Source organism: Phyllostomus discolor, chromosome 6 (genome assembly GCF_004126475.2).
Source record: "Phyllostomus discolor isolate MPI-MPIP mPhyDis1 chromosome 6, mPhyDis1.pri.v3, whole genome shotgun sequence".
Lineage (NCBI taxonomy): Eukaryota > Metazoa > Chordata > Mammalia > Chiroptera > Phyllostomidae > Phyllostomus > Phyllostomus discolor.
Genome location: NC_040908.2, coordinates 118542556 through 118560004, shown reverse-complemented (window position 1 = coordinate 118560004; position 17449 = coordinate 118542556). Strand labels below are relative to the sequence as shown.

The 17449-nt window shown below is 37.6% G+C and overlaps 1 protein-coding gene across 11 annotated transcripts in view; it reads left to right on the top strand.

Moving 5' to 3' along the window:
* Positions 1 to 17449, top strand: part of EMSY (EMSY transcriptional repressor, BRCA2 interacting) — a 79938-nt gene that overhangs the window by 49200 nt on the left and 13289 nt on the right. For 10 of the 11 annotated variants that reach the window (XM_028517337.2, XM_036028788.1, XM_036028784.1 and 7 more), the window contains 4 exons: positions 107 to 243; positions 2642 to 2815; positions 6486 to 6684; positions 16786 to 16950. In XM_028517337.2, the coding sequence (XP_028373138.1) occupies positions 107 to 243; positions 2642 to 2815; positions 6486 to 6684; positions 16786 to 16950 (675 nt within the window). The remainder of the gene's footprint in view (positions 1 to 106; positions 244 to 2641; positions 2816 to 6485; positions 6685 to 16785; positions 16951 to 17449) is intronic. The other variant, XM_036028786.1, reaches the window with a different exon arrangement.

Here is a 17449-nt window from a genome sequence, read left to right as displayed (position 1 = left end):
TCATTTTGGGATGACATGCTCATGTGTATTTTGTACAATATAAAGAGAAATAATCAAATATCACAGTCCTTAACTCAGGCCTCCTTTTCTCCCCCCCTTCTCTAAGGAACAACTACCAAAATCACTACAATCCCAATGACTTCCAAGCCCAATGTGATTGTTGTGCAAAAGACCACAGGAAAAGGAACAACCATTCAAGGCCTCCCGGGCAAAAACGTTGTCACAACATTGCTAAATGCTGGAGTAAGTAAGAGTTTGAACTGCAGATTCAGCAATACACTGAGGACTTGAAAGACCAGCTATACAAATATTTGCTTAAGAACTTCAGAACCCAGCAATGGCCAGAATGGCTTGATTTACCACCACTGTGATATAACAACTGCTAAAACACCATCTACTGATCTCATTTTTCACAGTATTTCTAAAACATGTTGCTTATAACCAGGTTGCTTAAACCATGATTTAGATGCTTAGTTTGGTTCAGATGGAGGATTCCACTGGCCTATTAACTATAGGGGACCTCTGTTAGAGGAGAATTTTATTGCTGCATGTGGCCAGTAGGTAGCAGCCTAGTATTTGGCCTAGGCCGGGCAAAGAGGGATATATAAGATTAAGACTAAATTAATTGACAGGGAGTTGTTACTTTCATTTTTACCTTAGAGCTAGTGAAAATATTCAAATAACAGATTTATTTATAACTTTGTTAGTTTATATGCAGTTGTTAAGAGGTTTCAAGCTACGTAAACATTTTTCCAACATAGTTGTTGGACCTTGGCTAATTTATTCAGCTTCTTAGACTCAATTTCCTCTTTTGTATGTTGGGGAAGATAATCTCTGCCAGTGAGTTTTTCACTAGCTAGTAGCTTTTTTGAAAGTGGTTAGAACAGTGCTTGGCACATAGGAAGTCCTCAATAAATGTGCTTTTTTTATTGTTATTAATCTTGGTACTTAACTGTTTGGGCTTGGTAATGTCCCTACTTTGCTGGAAAAAGAATGCTATACTTCATTATAGTAGATCTCCAATAGCTTCCTAGGTATCGCAATCTATACAGTGTTGACAGAGGTGCAGCATAGATTTTTTTCATCATGTGGGAAGTCAGATTGTTTCTAGCCTGAGTTCACATAGTAAGCCAAAAGTAAAATCAGGATTAGAATTTAGCTTTTCAGAACCCTGTGTAGTCTGGTTTGCAATTTTATAGAATTGGATATATAAGAGGGGTTGCCATGTAACCTAGGTCCTATGGTCATGTAGATCTAAGAGTTATTTGTGAATCCTAGCTGCTGGATATATCTAATAGCAACAGTGTGATGGAAGAAATAGTTACAAGCAGAAAAGAGTATAACACTATCCTTTTTACCACACATGTGCATGCACTTGTACTTAACTGCTTATTCTTCAGTGCATGCTCACACACATGTCAGAAGAGCTTTTGCAAAAAATAGCCTGCTGGTTGGTTTTGAATTGGCTTTGAATGGCTCAGTTTACTTGGACAGGGCCCATCAAGCCATTTTAATCAATAGATGTGGCCATTTGCAAACCAGCTGTTCTTGGCAAATGAACTAGATAGAGCTTTTGCCAGAGATGCTACTGTGAAAGAGGCATTTGTGTTAAAATAAGGAATCACACAATTTGCATACACTTTATGTTTCCCATAGGTAATTATAGCAGACAGTTCCCTTTGTGATTTTTGTTATAACATTTAGCTCTAAATTCATAGTGAGTACCTTTCTGCCAGCTCACCTGGGTGCTTTGTTTTTACTGGCTGTTAAGTTTAGACAGACACTAATCACTAAAAAATAAGAAAAACTGGTAAGGTGAAAAATTTCAGAACTTTTCTTTTTACTTATGGATTTTAATTTTTTTAATTTTAATAATTTAGTAAAGTCATTGTTAAGGTCAAGTATTGATTCTATAAATGATACTTAAGAACAAAGCAGGGGAAAATGAACAAAAATGGTGAAAAGTTAATGGGCTTAAGCTACCTAGTCAATAAACTAAAGTGATATTAGTAACATACTGGTAATAAAATGTGGGAAATGCCCTAAGTCTTTCTTTGGATTTTCCCATGTAATCTCAGAAAGAATGTTAAGTCTTTGCTGATGTTATCTCTTGCCCATTCTTTTTCACATAGACATTCTGCTATTTATCCTTCTAATTTATATTTGGGAACTTAGGCAGTTTATTTTGTATGTGTACATTTAGCTATTGGTTTAATACACAGTTTTTTTTTATTATATAAATGTTCATTTTAGATAAGTTAGAAAATAAAGATGAGTGTAGGGGGGAACAAAATATAATCCCTATTCTGTTAACATTTTAGTATATATTTTTCTATAGTTTCCTGATTTTTCATATAATATATCCTGTGAATGAGACAGTATAATAAGATTTATGTCAATAATTTTTAAAATTTACTCATTAGGAAATAATGCCTTCTTTGGATACAAAGTTAGATGACTTCTAAGATCATTTCAAATAAGTCTGAGATTTTTGATCACCTGGAAACATTGTACTTTGTTACACAATTTATAGTTCTTTTTCCCATCAACTTGGTAAAATCTTTCTGTGGTTTTTCAGTAAAAGGACAGTTTTTATCATTTAAATGCTTGTGAATCTCATGTATTACTAACTTCAATTTAGGGAGAAAAGACTATTCAGACAGTGCCAACGGGAGCAAAGCCAGCTATCATCACTGCTACAAGACCCATCACCAAAATGATTGTAACTCAGCCAAAAGGAATAGGTTCCACAGTTCAACCAGCAGCTAAAATCATCCCAACAAAAATTGTTTATGGGCAGCAAGGGAAAACACAGGTAAGCTATAAAATATGGTGATTTTTCTTGACTTAGGTATATTTTAAATTCCTAAAATTCCAAAGTAAAAAATTTGAATGAAAAGATCAGTAATATTTAAAAAGTCAAATTATTTTTTAAATATATTTTATTGATTATGCTATTACAGTTGTCCCATTTCCCCCCTTCTCTCCTCTCCACCCTGTGCCCCCTCTCCCACCTACGTTCCCCCCCTTTAGTTCATGTCCATGTGTCATACTTATGAGTTCTTTAGCTTCTACATTTCCCGTACTATTCTTGCCCTCCCCCGATCTATTTTCAACCTACATTCTATGCTACTTATTCTCTATACCTTTTCCCCCTCTCTCCTCCTCCCACCCCCCTGCTGCTAACCCTCCATGTGCCCTCCATTTCTGTGGTTCTGTTCCTGTTCTAGTTGTTTACTTAGTTTCTTTTGGTTTTGCTTTAGGTGTGGTTGTTAATAATTGTGAGTTTGCTGTCCTTTTACTATACATGTCTTTTCTTTATCTTCTTTTCTTAGATAAGTCCCTTTAGCATTTCATAAAATAAGGGCTTGGTGATGCTGAACTCCTTTAACTTGACCTTATCTGAAAAGCACTTTGTCTGCCCTTCCATTCTAAATGAGAGCTTTGCTGGATAGAGCAATCTGGGATGTAGGTCCTTGTCTTCATGACTTGGAATATTTCTTTCCAGCCCCTTCTTGCCTGTAAGGTCTCTTTGGAGAAATCAGCTGACAGTCTGATGGGGACTCCTTTGTAGGTTACTGTCCCCTTATCTCTTGCTGCTTCTAGGAGTCTCTCCTTCATTTTTACCTCGGCTAATGTAATTATGATGTGCCTTGGTGTGTTTCTTCTTGGGTCCAACTTCTTTGGGGCTCTCTGAGCTTCTTGGAGTTCTTGGAAGACTGTTCCTTTTGCCAGATTGGGGAAGTTCTCCTTTATTATTTGTTCAAATATGTGCTCAATGTGTTGCTTTTCCCCTTCCGATTCTGGTACCCCTATAATTCGGATGTTGGAACGTTTAAAGGTGTCCTGGATGCTCTTAAGCATTTCCTTGTTTTTTTGAATTCTTATTTCATCATGCTTTCCTGCTTGGTTGATTCTATCTTCCTTCTGGTCCACTGTATTGTTTTGAGACTCAGATTCCTTCCTTTCACTATTGGCTCTCCTCCGTATATCTTCCTGCATCTCTTATGGTAACCTGCACCCTTTCATCTAATTTGCGCCCAAAATCAACCAATTCCATGAACTTTCTGATCACCAGTGTTTTGAACTGTGCATCTGATAGATTGGCTATTTCTTGGTTGCTCAAAAGGATGAGTCCTGGGGGACTGATCTGCTCTGTTGGAAATATGTCTTTCCCTGTCTCTCTTTTTTTCTTTTTTTTTCCCGGTCTGGTTGCTCTTGTTACGGTGGGGGGCGGAGCCTTAGGTGTTCACTGGGGCTAGGCACCCCAGTCGCTAGATTGTGACGTTATATGTGAGGGCGGGGCTGGGAGCGGGGACAGGAGGGAACAATGGCGGTAGTTCTGTTCTCCTGGGCTCAGACCCTTCTCTGGGATCCTGGGCTGCGAGCTCTGCCCTGGTCCACAATCGCTGCCTCACTGGGTCCGCCAGCCGTAGCTTGCGTACTCAGGGATCACCGCTGCGTTCTTGCGCCCCGGATGGCTGTCGCACCGATTTCGCGCCAAATTTCCCCTGACCTCCGCACGCTGCCGACCCTCGCCAGCCCCGCACCCGCCCAGCTCGTCCTCTCCTACCAGTCTGGATGTACGGGTCTATTTCAACTTCTTGGCTGTCCGACTTCCATTCAGATAAATCTTCTGTCAGTTCCGGGTGTTATTCTGTCTGTAAATTATTGTTGTTCTAATCTTGGTTGTGCGAGGAGGTTCGGTGCGTCCATCTATTCCTCCATCTTGCCAGAAGAAAAAAGTCAAATTATTTAAAGTTATGACTGCATGTATATAATTATCCGTCCATTTTCAAAACCTGTGTTTCACTCTTCGGTACTTTTTTTTTTTTTTTTGATATCTGGATATTTGTGTCATCATGAGCAAATATTGGCAGAAAACAGTCCCCTTGGAATAAAATTTGTTGAAGGTGTATATTGTTATTTGAGGAGTATATTGTTGAGGAAGAACAGTAATTATTCAGAATCTCTCAGAAAAAAGTATTTACTTTTTATAAGCTAATATGGTCTTTAAAAGCAATTTATTTACTTATAAAATTTGCTTTATTTGAAAATTAAATATGTAGAAACTAGAGATCTCTTTGCTTTTCAACCACTAAGATAACTTTTTGGAGATTTGCCAGGGAAATTGAGGCTCAGGATTAACCTTTTGTTGCTGGTCTCCTGTTTATTTCACATGATGTATGAGATATCAAAGGAAGCAAAGTCAGCTTTGGTTGAGAAATGCTATCCTAGAATTTTTGTCAAAGGTAGTAATTTACCTATAAACTAATAATTTACCTTTCGAATAATTTCCTCAGAATTATAATCAAATAGTTTACTATCTAAACAAGCAAGTTTGGTGATTAGAAATAAGTCCAAATTGCCTTTAAGATTCAACTGGAACAATTTTATTTGCTCCATTATCTAAATTATTGTGTATTTCATTCTTGAATTCTTAGAAATAGGTGACTTAATAGAGTCTGAAAGGTTTAGAATCTTGCCCTATTGGTTGGGCATCATCCCACAAAGCAAAAGGTTGCTGTTTCAGTTCCTGGTCAGGGCACATACTTGGGTTGAAGGTTCAGTCCCCTGTCAGGGCACCTATGAGAAGCACATTGATGTGTGTCTCTCTTTCTTCCTCCCTTCACCACTCCCTAAAAATAAGTAAAATATTTTTTAAAAAATAAAAGGTTTAGAATCTTACATATTGGAGAAATGGAAAAAAAATGTGGTAAGTTAATATTTTCTTCCATGCACCCAATTGAAGTCAACTACTAAAGTTCAAATTTTGAAGTGTAATGGTTCAAGTTTGAAAATGTTTTTCCCATTTCACTTCTTTTAGAGTCTGTGACTTTCGCCTTTGCCAAGAGTTGATCTACCACATGTCCATGTGGCTTCTAGTAGTTGACTACATCATTGTTCCTCTGGGGAATTCTTCAGAGATGATTTAGGTCCCAGGCAGGTTTACTTTGAGCACACGTGTCAGTTAGGAACTTCATTTGGTTGCTAATGACAGAAAGCCAAAGAACAGTGAGTTAAACAAATTAGGGTTTTATTTTCGTGTTAATTAACATTCAGGCTGGGGAAATCCAAGACTGTTATTGTGGCACAAAAATTCCACAGGGAATATTCCGTGTATCTTCCTCTTCTGTCATCCTTGGCTTGTGACTGTCATTGCTGCTCTATAGCCAACAATTATAAAATGACTCCTGGAGACATCATAGGAGTCATCTGCAAGAAGAAAACAGGGGCAAAGGTTCTCGTCAGAATCGTGGCTGTTGTAATCTGGCACATACCACTTAACTGTTGTATGTGGCTTGACTATAATTCGTTTGTAGATTGAATTAGTCTTTGACGTACAATGTTGTATCCAAAGCATAGTAAATGAACAGAATGTGGTTTACCACATCAGGAAAATATTATTGTTCATGACCTAGAAAGTTAACATTTTAAATAGTGCTCTAAAATTTAAACTGGATACATTTCTGCTTTTCTTCTAGGTTCTTATTAAACCCAAACCAGTGACGTTTCAAGCCACAGTTGTTAGTGAACAAACAAGGCAGCTGGTCACAGAAACATTACAACAAGCATCCAGGGTGGCAGAGGCCGGTAATTCTTCTCTTCAGGAGGGAAAAGAAGAACCACAGAGTTATACAGACAGTAGTTCCTCTTCCACAGAGTCCTCCCAAAGTTCCCAAGGTAAGACCCTTTCTATATAATTGCTACTGACCTAGTGCCCTGTTCCAAAATAGTTGCATCTAGGGATTTCAAACAAACATGTATGCTTTGATTTGTCCATTCTTTTGAATTTGTTCTCTTTTGTTTCATATGTTTGTTTGTGGTAAGGCTTACCATTCTTGACTGCATGGTGAATGTTCATCAAATAATTGGTAAACTTTAGATGATGATTTTGACATATAGGTATTATCAAACTGCTTAGGGCTGTGATTCCTCCTGTTTTCTTAGGTAGGTAGTAGGAGCATGCAAGAGAGTGAATATACCTTTTGAAATGATTGTTGCCAAATTTTGAGACATAATCAAGGTGGCCAGGGGTGGGCTATAAATAAGTAGGCTGTAAGTAAGGTGATCATACACCACAGTCTGCATGGGACAAGTCTTGTTCACAGGTGGCAAATACAAGGCCTATGGGCCGAATCCAGCCCTCCACCTTGTTTAATCCGGCCTGGCACCTTGTTTCTATCCAGTGGCAGGACTGAGCTCCTTGTCCCTAGTTAAGGAGTAGTTACATTTATACAATACTAAAATTACATTTGGCTCTTTGAAGGCAACCTCGAAGCTGATGTGGCCCCCAGTGAAAAAGAGTTTGATACCCCTGTGACCTAGTTTATGTCTGTTCTAGCATAATTATTAATGGTATTCCTTTTCACTCTCAAAGGTATTCCAGTTTAAATGATAATTGTATGGCTCTTCTAATTATAAGGAAAGGACTATGAAGTCAGACTTCATAGTAGGGATGCTCTTTGTCCTCAGTGCTGTTTTAATTATGTTGTTCTTCTCGGAAGTCTCTTGAAAGTAACTCATGATCATAATCTTTGAGACCTTCTACAAATCTACTCAGTTACTTTAAAACCACCTGAACTGTCGATGCAGTGTATTATGCCTATGCTTATACACTGTGATTCATCTAAGCAAAGCTATTTATCTTCCCTTGATCATTCCTCACTCAGTCTCTTCCCTCTCCCCACCTGCCCATTATCCTTTCTGGAGTGCTTTGTTAGCACTTTTCTAACCTAGATTCTTCATATTGTGCATTTTATCATTTTAAATCTTAGATAGAATCTTCCCAAGTTGGTCTTACATGATTCAAATCGTTAATTATCTCATTAATTGACTTTGAGAATATTTATTTGTTTATACTATGTAATAAGTATTATGCTAGATTAAATTTTGTATCTTTTACAAAGGCTGAGTAAAATGTGGTTCTTGCTGCCTAGGAGCTTAAACTCTAGAATAAGAGATTAAAAAAACATACATGTACAACTTTAGTATAAGAGTTTTATTAGTAACAAAAAAAAAATGCCAAAGGCTGAAAGTTCGTACTCCAGTAAGGTGAGGATGAACAAGAAGGAAGTATAGCATTTGAAGTGGTCTTTGAAAACTCATCAATTCAAAGTAAATTAAAAAGTTGATTTTAACAAATAGTTTAAAATCATTTATTTTATTATCATGATTTTTTGTCATTTATTTTATAAACTATGTAAAATATTTAGCTTATGAGTTGGTGCTCAAAGGCAGACATGCACAGTAGATGTCTGTATGTGTGTATATACTTACATATAAAATCCTAGATTGTCTTTTGAAATCGCTCTTCTTTTGCTAAGGGAGCTCTAAGCCAATTAGTACTTTCCAAACATGTCATTTCATTAGTGAGTCTTCAGTTTTATTTCTAAGAATGGTACAAGAGTTTGGCTATTTTTAGAAATGATTGAGTATAGTTTTCTGCTCTTTGATCTGTTGTGTGAGCATCATCTCTCCCTCTCTCTTTTTTTAAGGTTTTGTTTATTTCTTTTTAGAAAGAGGGGAAGGGAGGGAGAAAGAGGGGAAGGGAAGGAGAAAGAGGGGAAGGGAGGGAGAAAGAGAGGGAGAGAAACATCGATGTGTGGTTGCCCCCCACATGGCCCCACCTGGGGACCTGGCCCCACCTGGGGACCTGGCCCACAACCTAGGTGTGTGCCCTGACTGGGAATTCAACTGGCGACCCTTTGGTTTGCAGCCCACACTTGATCCACTGAGCCACACCAGGCAGGGTGGCATCATCTCTTTTTATTTATTCTCTATCTTTCATTCTGTATTTTTAAAAATATTCCGTAATGCAGAATATTGTATAATTTAGACTAGGTGTATCTACTATAATTCACTGTAAAGCCAGTTTTTATAATCTTCATTTGCCCCTCTCCCCGTATCCTTTTATGGCTCCTTAGTACATTCTCACAAAGACAGGGAGCTGGGAGTGTATTTGCTGTGATCTAAAGAGAAAGGAGAGAAAGGGATAAAGGTGTGGGACAGTCTAAAATGCTGTTTTTCAGAGTATATGATGACCATAACTACTAAGAATGTAAATACTAGGTAGCAGTCCTTTTTTCTTTTATATTACTTTTGTGGTTTTTTAGCCCCCTCCCCCCACACTTACAGCAATGTTTTCTTTTTTTTTTTAATACTTAAAAAAAATTTTTTTAACTATATTTATTTATTTTTAGAGAGGGAAAGGAGGGAGAAAGAGAGAAAGAGAGAGAAACATTAATGTGCAGTTGCTGGGGGCTGTGGCCTGCAACCCAAGCATGTGCCCTGACTGGGAACCGAACCTGCGATGCTTTGGTTCACAGCCCGAGCTCAATCCACTGAGCTATGCCAGCCAGGGCTTCCTATACTATTTTTAAAATCCCCATATCCATTTGGTACCTACCATTTATTCCCTGCACCTTTTTCCCCATTCTCCCCATTCCCTTTCCCAGCTGATAACCATCCAAGTGATCTCCATAACTGTGATTCTGTTCCTGCCCTGTTTGTTGGCTTAGTTTGTTTTTTAGATTCAATTGTAGATAGTTGTGAATTTATTTCCATTTTAATGTTCATAGTTTTGATCTTCTTTTTCTTAAATAAGCCCCTTTTACATTTCATGTAATAATGGCTTGATGATGATGAACTCCTTTCGCTTTTCCTTGTCTGGGAAGCACTTTTATCTGCCTTTCCATTCTAAATGATAGCTTTGCTGGATAGAGCAATCTGGGTTGTAGATCCTAGCTTCTCACCACTTTAAATGCTTCTTGCCAGTCCCTTCTTGCCTGCATAGTTTCTTTTGAGAAATCAGCTGACAGTCTTATGGAAACTCCTTTGTAGGTAACCGTCTCCTTTTCTCTTACTGCTTTTAAGATTCTCTCCTCATCTTTAACCTTTAGCATTTTAATTATGATGTGTCTTGGTGTGGTCCTCTTTGAGTCCAACTTGTTTGGGACTCTTTGTGATTCTTGGACTTGAATGTCTGTTTTCTGCACCAAATTAAGGAAGATTTTTTTCAGTATTTTTTCAAATAAGTATTCAAATTCCTGCTCTTGTTTTTCATCTTCTCTTTTTGGCATCCCTTTGCTTCGGATGTTGGTACGTTTGGAGATGTCCCAGATGTACCTTACACTATCCTCTTTTTTTTTTTCCATTCTTTTTTCTTCTCACTGTTCTGGTTGGATGTTTATTTCTTTCTTATGTTCCAAGTCATTGATTTGAACTTTGTCATCCCCTCCATTGTTGGTTCCCTGTATATTTTTCTTTATTTCATTCAATGTAACCTTCACTTCTTCTTGGGTTTTTTTTTTTTTTTTTTTTTTTTGCTGTTGCTGTACTCCGTGAGTTCTGTGAGCATCCTGATAACCAGTGTTTTGAACTCTGTATCTGTTAGGTTGGTTATTTCTGTTTTGTTTAGTTATTTTTCTAGGGTTTCGTTCTGTTCTTTCAGTTGAGCCATATTTCTTTGTCTCCTCAATTTAGCAGCCTCCCTGTGTTTGTTTTTATGTATTTGGTAGAGTTGCTTTGACTCCTAGTCTTACTAGCATGGCCTGTTGTAGAAAAGGCACTGTAAATTTTGAGTTCTAAGTCTGTGCTGGCCCTTTAAGTGGAGTCTCCTGAAAATCTTGCAGTTTCTTCTGCCATCTCAACCCCCACTGATTTTTACAGCCAGAAGTTATGGGGATTTATCTTCCTGGCTCTGGAACCCTGGGCTGGGATCCTTTGCTCCTGCAGTATCCCCCTCGATTTTTATTCACCACATGTGAATGTGGGACCACCCATTCTACCACCTGTCTGGGCCACACCGGGTCTCTGTGCCTCTATGTGTGTCTCCATGTTTCCATTCCTCCTACCCATTTGGATGAATGTGGCTTCTTTAAATCTTCGGTTGTTGGACTTCCACACAGCTTGATTTTCTGACAGTTCTGGGTATTACTTGTTTTGAGGTCTAGCTGTAATGTTTTCTTTAGTGTTACAAGAAGGTGAAGCATGTTTATGTATGCCTCCATCTTGACCAGAAGTCCAATTTTTAAATTTCTCAACCATTTGAGGGAAAGATATAGATATCATGCCCATTACCCCTAAATTCTTAAATTTATAGGTCTATATTTCCTTTTTTTAAAATTTTTATTTGTTTACTTATTTAAAGAGAGGGGAAGGGAGGGAGAAAGAAAGGGAGCAAAACATCAATGTGAGAGTGAAACAGAAAATCAATTGCTTTCCTCTCATACATGCCCCAGCTGGGAACAAAACCTGCAACCCAGGCATATGCCCTGATACGGAATTGAACCAGTGACTTTCGCTTTGCAGGACAAGGCCCAACCAACTGAGCCACACCAGTCAGGGCTGTACGTTTATATTTCCTAAGGGTTAGTATCTTCGAACTAAAATGCAATTATTAAAATCAGTTCAGTGCTGTGATTATGTAGTCTGCAATCTGTTCAAATGTCATCAACTGTCCAATAATGTTCTTTATTTTGCTTTAACTAGGATAATCCTTCAGTCTGTCTTGGTGTTTCTTGAGCTTGACAATTTTGAAGGGTATTGATCAGTTACTTTGTAGACTATTCTTCAGTTAGTTTCTTCAACTAATAGACAACTAATATTCTTCAGTTGTCTGATGTTTCCTATTGATTAGATTCAGCAGGAATTCCACAAATGTGATGTTGTATCCTTAGTTTGATCTTATTAGTAGGTACCTGATGTCAGTTTGTCCCAAAATTGATGATGTTAATGTTGATCACTTATCTTCCCTTTTTTTGCATTATGAAGTTACTATATTTTCCTTTGAGATTTATATTAATTTGTGGGGATATACTTTGAGACCATATAAATATCATATTTTTCATTAAACATTTGTGTACTAATTTTAGCATCCATTGATGATTTTCTAAAACCCACTATTTATGTATTTGACTGTTGGCATTCTACTGTAAAAATGAAAAAACATTGCCATGGCTAGTGTGGCTCAGTGGATTGAGTGCCAGCCTGCAGACCAAAGGGTCGCCAGTTTGATTCCCACTTAGGGCACCTGCCTGGGTTGTGGGCCAGGTCCCCACTAGGAAGTGGGGCGAGAGGCAAGCACACATTGATGTTTCTCTCCTTCTTCCTCCTTTCCCTTCTGTCTAAAAATAAAATAAATAAAATCTTTTAAAAAATGAATCAACCTTTTTGTGACTTCAGATCTTTTTTGTGATGACTTCCCTTATACAAGTCCTGGAAATAAGGATGTCTCTTATGCCCAGGAAATTTCTTGATTCTACTTATGGTTTCTAAACTTTCCCCACCATTTCCCACTCCCAAAGAGGAGCGGTTTAGTTCTTATATCTTATTCCTGAACTATCTCCTCACAGATTAGAAAGAGGCCTTCATTTCACCTTGCCGTACCACTTTTTTAGATCACCCTGGGGAAGGTTCATTATTCCTTCTACACTATGCCTCCAGAATTGCTTTATATACCAGCTATTTTGTCATTGATCATTTTATTTTGTGCTTTTTGTTTGTTTATAATAATTGTTTTTCACAAGGCTACCAGCTTCTCAAGGTCAAGGGTCATCATATTCATCTCCATACCCTCAAATATTAGCAAATAGGTTAACTAGCACTAAGTAGACACTCAGTAAATGTTTCACTGAATGAACAAACAGCAAACAGCAGCCATAGATCTGTGGCATAGTGTTAAGCTTCAGCCTTATAAACTCATTTTTGTTTCCTGAATCTAAAATGTTGTTTCCCTTTCCGGGATTCCCTCTAACCTTGGTGGGTGGGCTTATTAAGTGGTACACATGTGGAGTATTTTTAGATCTTGTTAGACAGCTAGATGGCCAAGCCTAAGAGATCAAGACCATACTTGCCTGGGTCACTTATGGAGTTTGGACCATATGCCTTCCACAGCTCCTTAACTTTTCTTCCTAATTAGATCTTCGTTTTTTCCCTTTCTTACTTGGGAATAGGCTAGGCTTAGTGGATCCCAGATTTCTTAAAAAGAAAAACTATTAAAGCTTTCTTTTCTCATATTCTATTTATTCCAAAAAGTTTTAAGGTAGGTTAGATAGGATACAAGATTATGTGAAGTAAAATGGAAGAGAACAAGGAGACAAAACTAAGAGTAGGGATTTAAGGTGGTACAAAGCATGAGGAAAATACAAAAATGCACCCTGGCAAGGCTGTGCTTTAAGTAGGCCACAGCTTAGTTTCTAGGATGATTTTTTCAGAAGCTTCACAATGTGCGTAGTCACGGTAAGGATGGGGAATAAATACAAGCCAAGCAAAACATACTTATTATAGAACTTCCCAGAGCTTTTATGTACTACTAATATATATTGTGAAAGATGAAGAGTGGAGTATATAATGCAAAATGCTCCCCAACTTTTTTGATGATGGATCCCTTTTTTGTAGAACACTTTGCAAAACTAATGTTGTCTGGGACATTTTGGGCAATGCTGTCTAGGCATTTAAATACTGTGAAGGCCTTAATCTTTATGACAGTACTTCAGAGGGAAGGTACATACTATATCGTAGAAGGGATATAGACATCTTGGGTTCAGTTTAAAAGAGGTAGTTTAGATGGGGAAGACATTGGGAATCATTTTATATGAGGAATGGTTAGTTGAGACTGAACATTTATCGTGGAGAAGAGAAGATGAAGATTGGATTGGGTTGGGGGATATGGGAGCTCTCAGGTTATCTTGAGGACTGTGATGTGGAAAAGGGAAAAGAATTGGCCTTTGTGGGTACATGGATAGAAACTAGAACCATTGGGTAGAAGTCATAGGAGAACTTGCTTCCACCCCATACAAGAAAATTTTCTAATTGTCATAATTGTGCAGAGATGGAAGGAAACTGTTTTGGAAAGTAGTGAGTTCTCAGGTGCTAGAGTTCCAGGCTGGCAGTGAAGATTTCACATAGGCTGATGATAGTGTTAAACAAATTTTTTTTTTTTTAGAATTTTGGTTGTATGTATGACTAGTTCACTGGTATCTTTTTAAAAAAGATTTTATTTATTTATTTTTAGAGAGGGAAGGGAGGGAGAAAGAGAGAGAGAGAGAAACATCAATGTGCGGTTGTTGGGGGCCGTGGCCTGCAACCCAGGCATGTGCCCTGGCTGGGAATCGAACCTGTGACACTTTGGTTTGCAGCCCGTGCTCAATCCACTGAGCTACGCCAGCCAGGGCTTAAACAAATTTTTTTATCTTTTCTAGCTGATAGGTCTTACGATTTTATGAACATGTGATATAGGCATTTTATAGTAAAGCTGTAAGAGACATTTTTCCATAGAGATGCCTGAGTCTGCCTTTGGATATAATAGTGCAGTGTGTATCTCTAAGTACCTAACATGTGGTAGATATTAAATAAATATTTTTTTAGTGACTTGTGGGGAAAGATATTTGAGGGTTAGCAGGCCACCATCTTCAAGAAAGATAGGGAAGTCATTCAAAAAAATAATAGCCTCCCCAAAGAAAACAAAATCAATATACAACAGATCTGGAATTTTTAATTACCATTTACAAACTATTCCTACCTATTCCCGCAAAAGAAAAAAAAAAAAGCACTGGGTGGAATATGTGCCACACCAGGGATATATAATTTTCATTACACTTGCAAAAAATCTAGAAGATAAATGCATGCCACATAATCACATGATACTGTGAGATCAGGCTCCTGGGAGCACAGTCATGACTGTCGAACCCCAGCATCAGAGGTTATAGGCAGTGGATTTATCCAGACTAAGCGTAGCCAAAGGTAGAGAGGAAAATCACTCAAGAAATGGTTTGCACAGCTAAGTTCACTCTCTCATGTGTCACAGTTTCTGGGGTTGTTGCAATAATACTTTGTGATGGTCAACTACTCTTTCTGAGTATGGGCAGAAAGAGTGAGCAATCTCTCCAGTCTCAATGGGGTGATGTTATTTCTGGTAATGTCTCTGACAGGCGCTTCTATGTGGAAATTTGTGGTCCTTTTCAAGTCTCTTTCTACCATATCCCTCTATACATAAATCCTTGCTTTCTTCTAGATGCTCTGTGTATAGAATGGAGTTGCCAAGTCATTCTTTGCCTATAGATCCTCTCACCTAACAAAAGGGTACTTATATCATCAATGGAATATTTTATATTTGAGAATTTAGGTTATTTAAAAAGATTGATTCTCTAATATAATTCTCTTAAGTTTAGATTCTATATATCTACTTAGAATGAGTAAAGGAAAAATTTTATATGCTTCATATGTAGTATTTGGTATTGCAGGATAGTGTCCTTCAATTTTCTAGATTTGGGGGGATGTTTAATGAAAATTATGCATCCCACATGTGGCATATGTCCTACCCATTGGGTTCTTTTGGAGGGGCGTACAGTTTGCTAATGGTAATGGATACAGTTTGCTGTTGTAAACTGATTCTGTTTTCTTTGTTAAGGTTATTGCTTTGTTTGTTTGTTTGTTTGTTTGTTTGTTTGTTTGTTTGTTTTTGAAGGGTTGTTACCCCTACTCCAACCTTTTTGGACAACTGTGGTTTTCAAAAATCTAATAGTGTTCATGGAAGGTAGAATTTATATTGTATTTAGTCTTCTTTTGGCAGCTACATGAATTCTTTTTATTCTGTGATGCTTTCATTTTCATTCTAATTCAAAGCAGTCTTTTTCTTTTTATATATTTATCTTATTTGCCCTAATCCTTTGATTTACTCAGAAATACAAAGCTGTATGTGCCTTTATTTTGTGTCTCCTCCATTATAATCCAAACTTGGGAGTAGAGATTGTACCTTTGTCCTGCATCATTTTCTGTGTGGTGTCTTGGACAAAGGAGTTTGAGAACTTAACAGTAGTCTAATCCAACCTGCTAAACAGATGGAAAACTCATAAATAACTTGTTGCTTGATTTGATGCACATTTAGTATTTATGTGCATACCTGTATAGCATGAATACAATAAATTTTGAATTACTGTATAATTTATCTTGAAACTAACAAAAAGTCTTAGAAGTAAGAACTTTACTGCTACCACCACCACAATAACATTTCTATTGTTCTTGATAGTTTATAAAGCTCTTTTACATGTATCATTTCCTTACATCCTCAGATCCTCAAATTTTGTGAGGTACAAAGGTGATTTTATTGTTGCCATTTTAGAAATAACGATACTAAGACCCAAAGAATCAACTTGCTAATAATTGATAGAGCTGGGGCTGTAAGCTAAGACTTTGAACTCCAAATGTTATGTGTCCTATTTTGTCATGCTGCTTCTAGATTATCTATTCATTCTTGTCAGTAGACAGGGTAGGGTATTCTTTCAGTAAATCAGTCATCCAAAGAGTGTTGACTGGATGCTGAGTTTGTAATGCAGAGCACATTTTTCAGGTGCGTTGGGGGAAGTAATACTCCTACAGCATTTTGTTCTTACTCTACACAAATATGCACCCACCTACACAAATGCACACCTACTTATTACAGCAATGATCACATTGAATTGTAATTTGTCTTTTTACATGTCTGTCTCCCCAACCAGACTGTGTGCTTCTTGAGAATCCTCTGACTATTCTGTGAGCTCCTTTGAATTCTCAATGCCAGATATAGATCTTGGCACATAGGTGTCCAGTTTGTTGAATCAGTGAATGAATGATTAAGTGAATACAGACATGAAAAAACATTATGCCCTCTCAGGACTTACAGTCTTCTTGGGGAGATAAAGCATGAAATTTACAATAAATACAAAGATTTAAAAAAAAAAAACAAAAATTTTAAGAGAAACTTTGTTTATAGGGTTTGTTTTTTTTTTAACTAATATAAAACAGATTCCCAGCCTGTAGTTCATGTAATTGCTTCCCGGCGTCAGGATTGGTCAGAACATGAGATTGCAATGGAGACTAGCCCCACCATAATTTATCAGGATGTATCCAGTGAATCACAATCAGCTACTTCAACAATCAAAGCTCTGTTAGAACTCCAACAGACAACAGGTATGAATTCACATGCTCAATTGAATGAAGCATGTTTTCTCTAGAGATGGGTTGTGCTAAAATTACTACCACTGTTCTATTTTCTTTGTTATTATTTGAGCACATTTCCCCCCTCTGGACCTGTCTATAGTCATTGGTGCAGTCTGTTTACTTGTCAGCTCATTAAGGTGTGCACAGGAGTACGGAAGGATAGATACAGTCAGCAGAAAGGGGGCAGGGGGGTAGGGGAATGGCAGAGCTCTTTTCTTCTCTGTCTCCTGATTAAAATGGACAGTCCTGTTGCATTTTGTTGTCCGAGGAGAAGATCCATTGCTTCTAAGTGGAAAGATAGGTACAGTGCAGTTGCCAATTCTATTCAAGAGTAGTAGGAGGTAGATTGAAGGGCCCCTGCCATCCTCCTTGATATTGGTGGAGCAGTTTTATGTTCATAAAACACTATTAATGGCCCCTTCTAGCATTCTAATTTGCTTTATATCTTCATATTTCCTCGTATACTTTA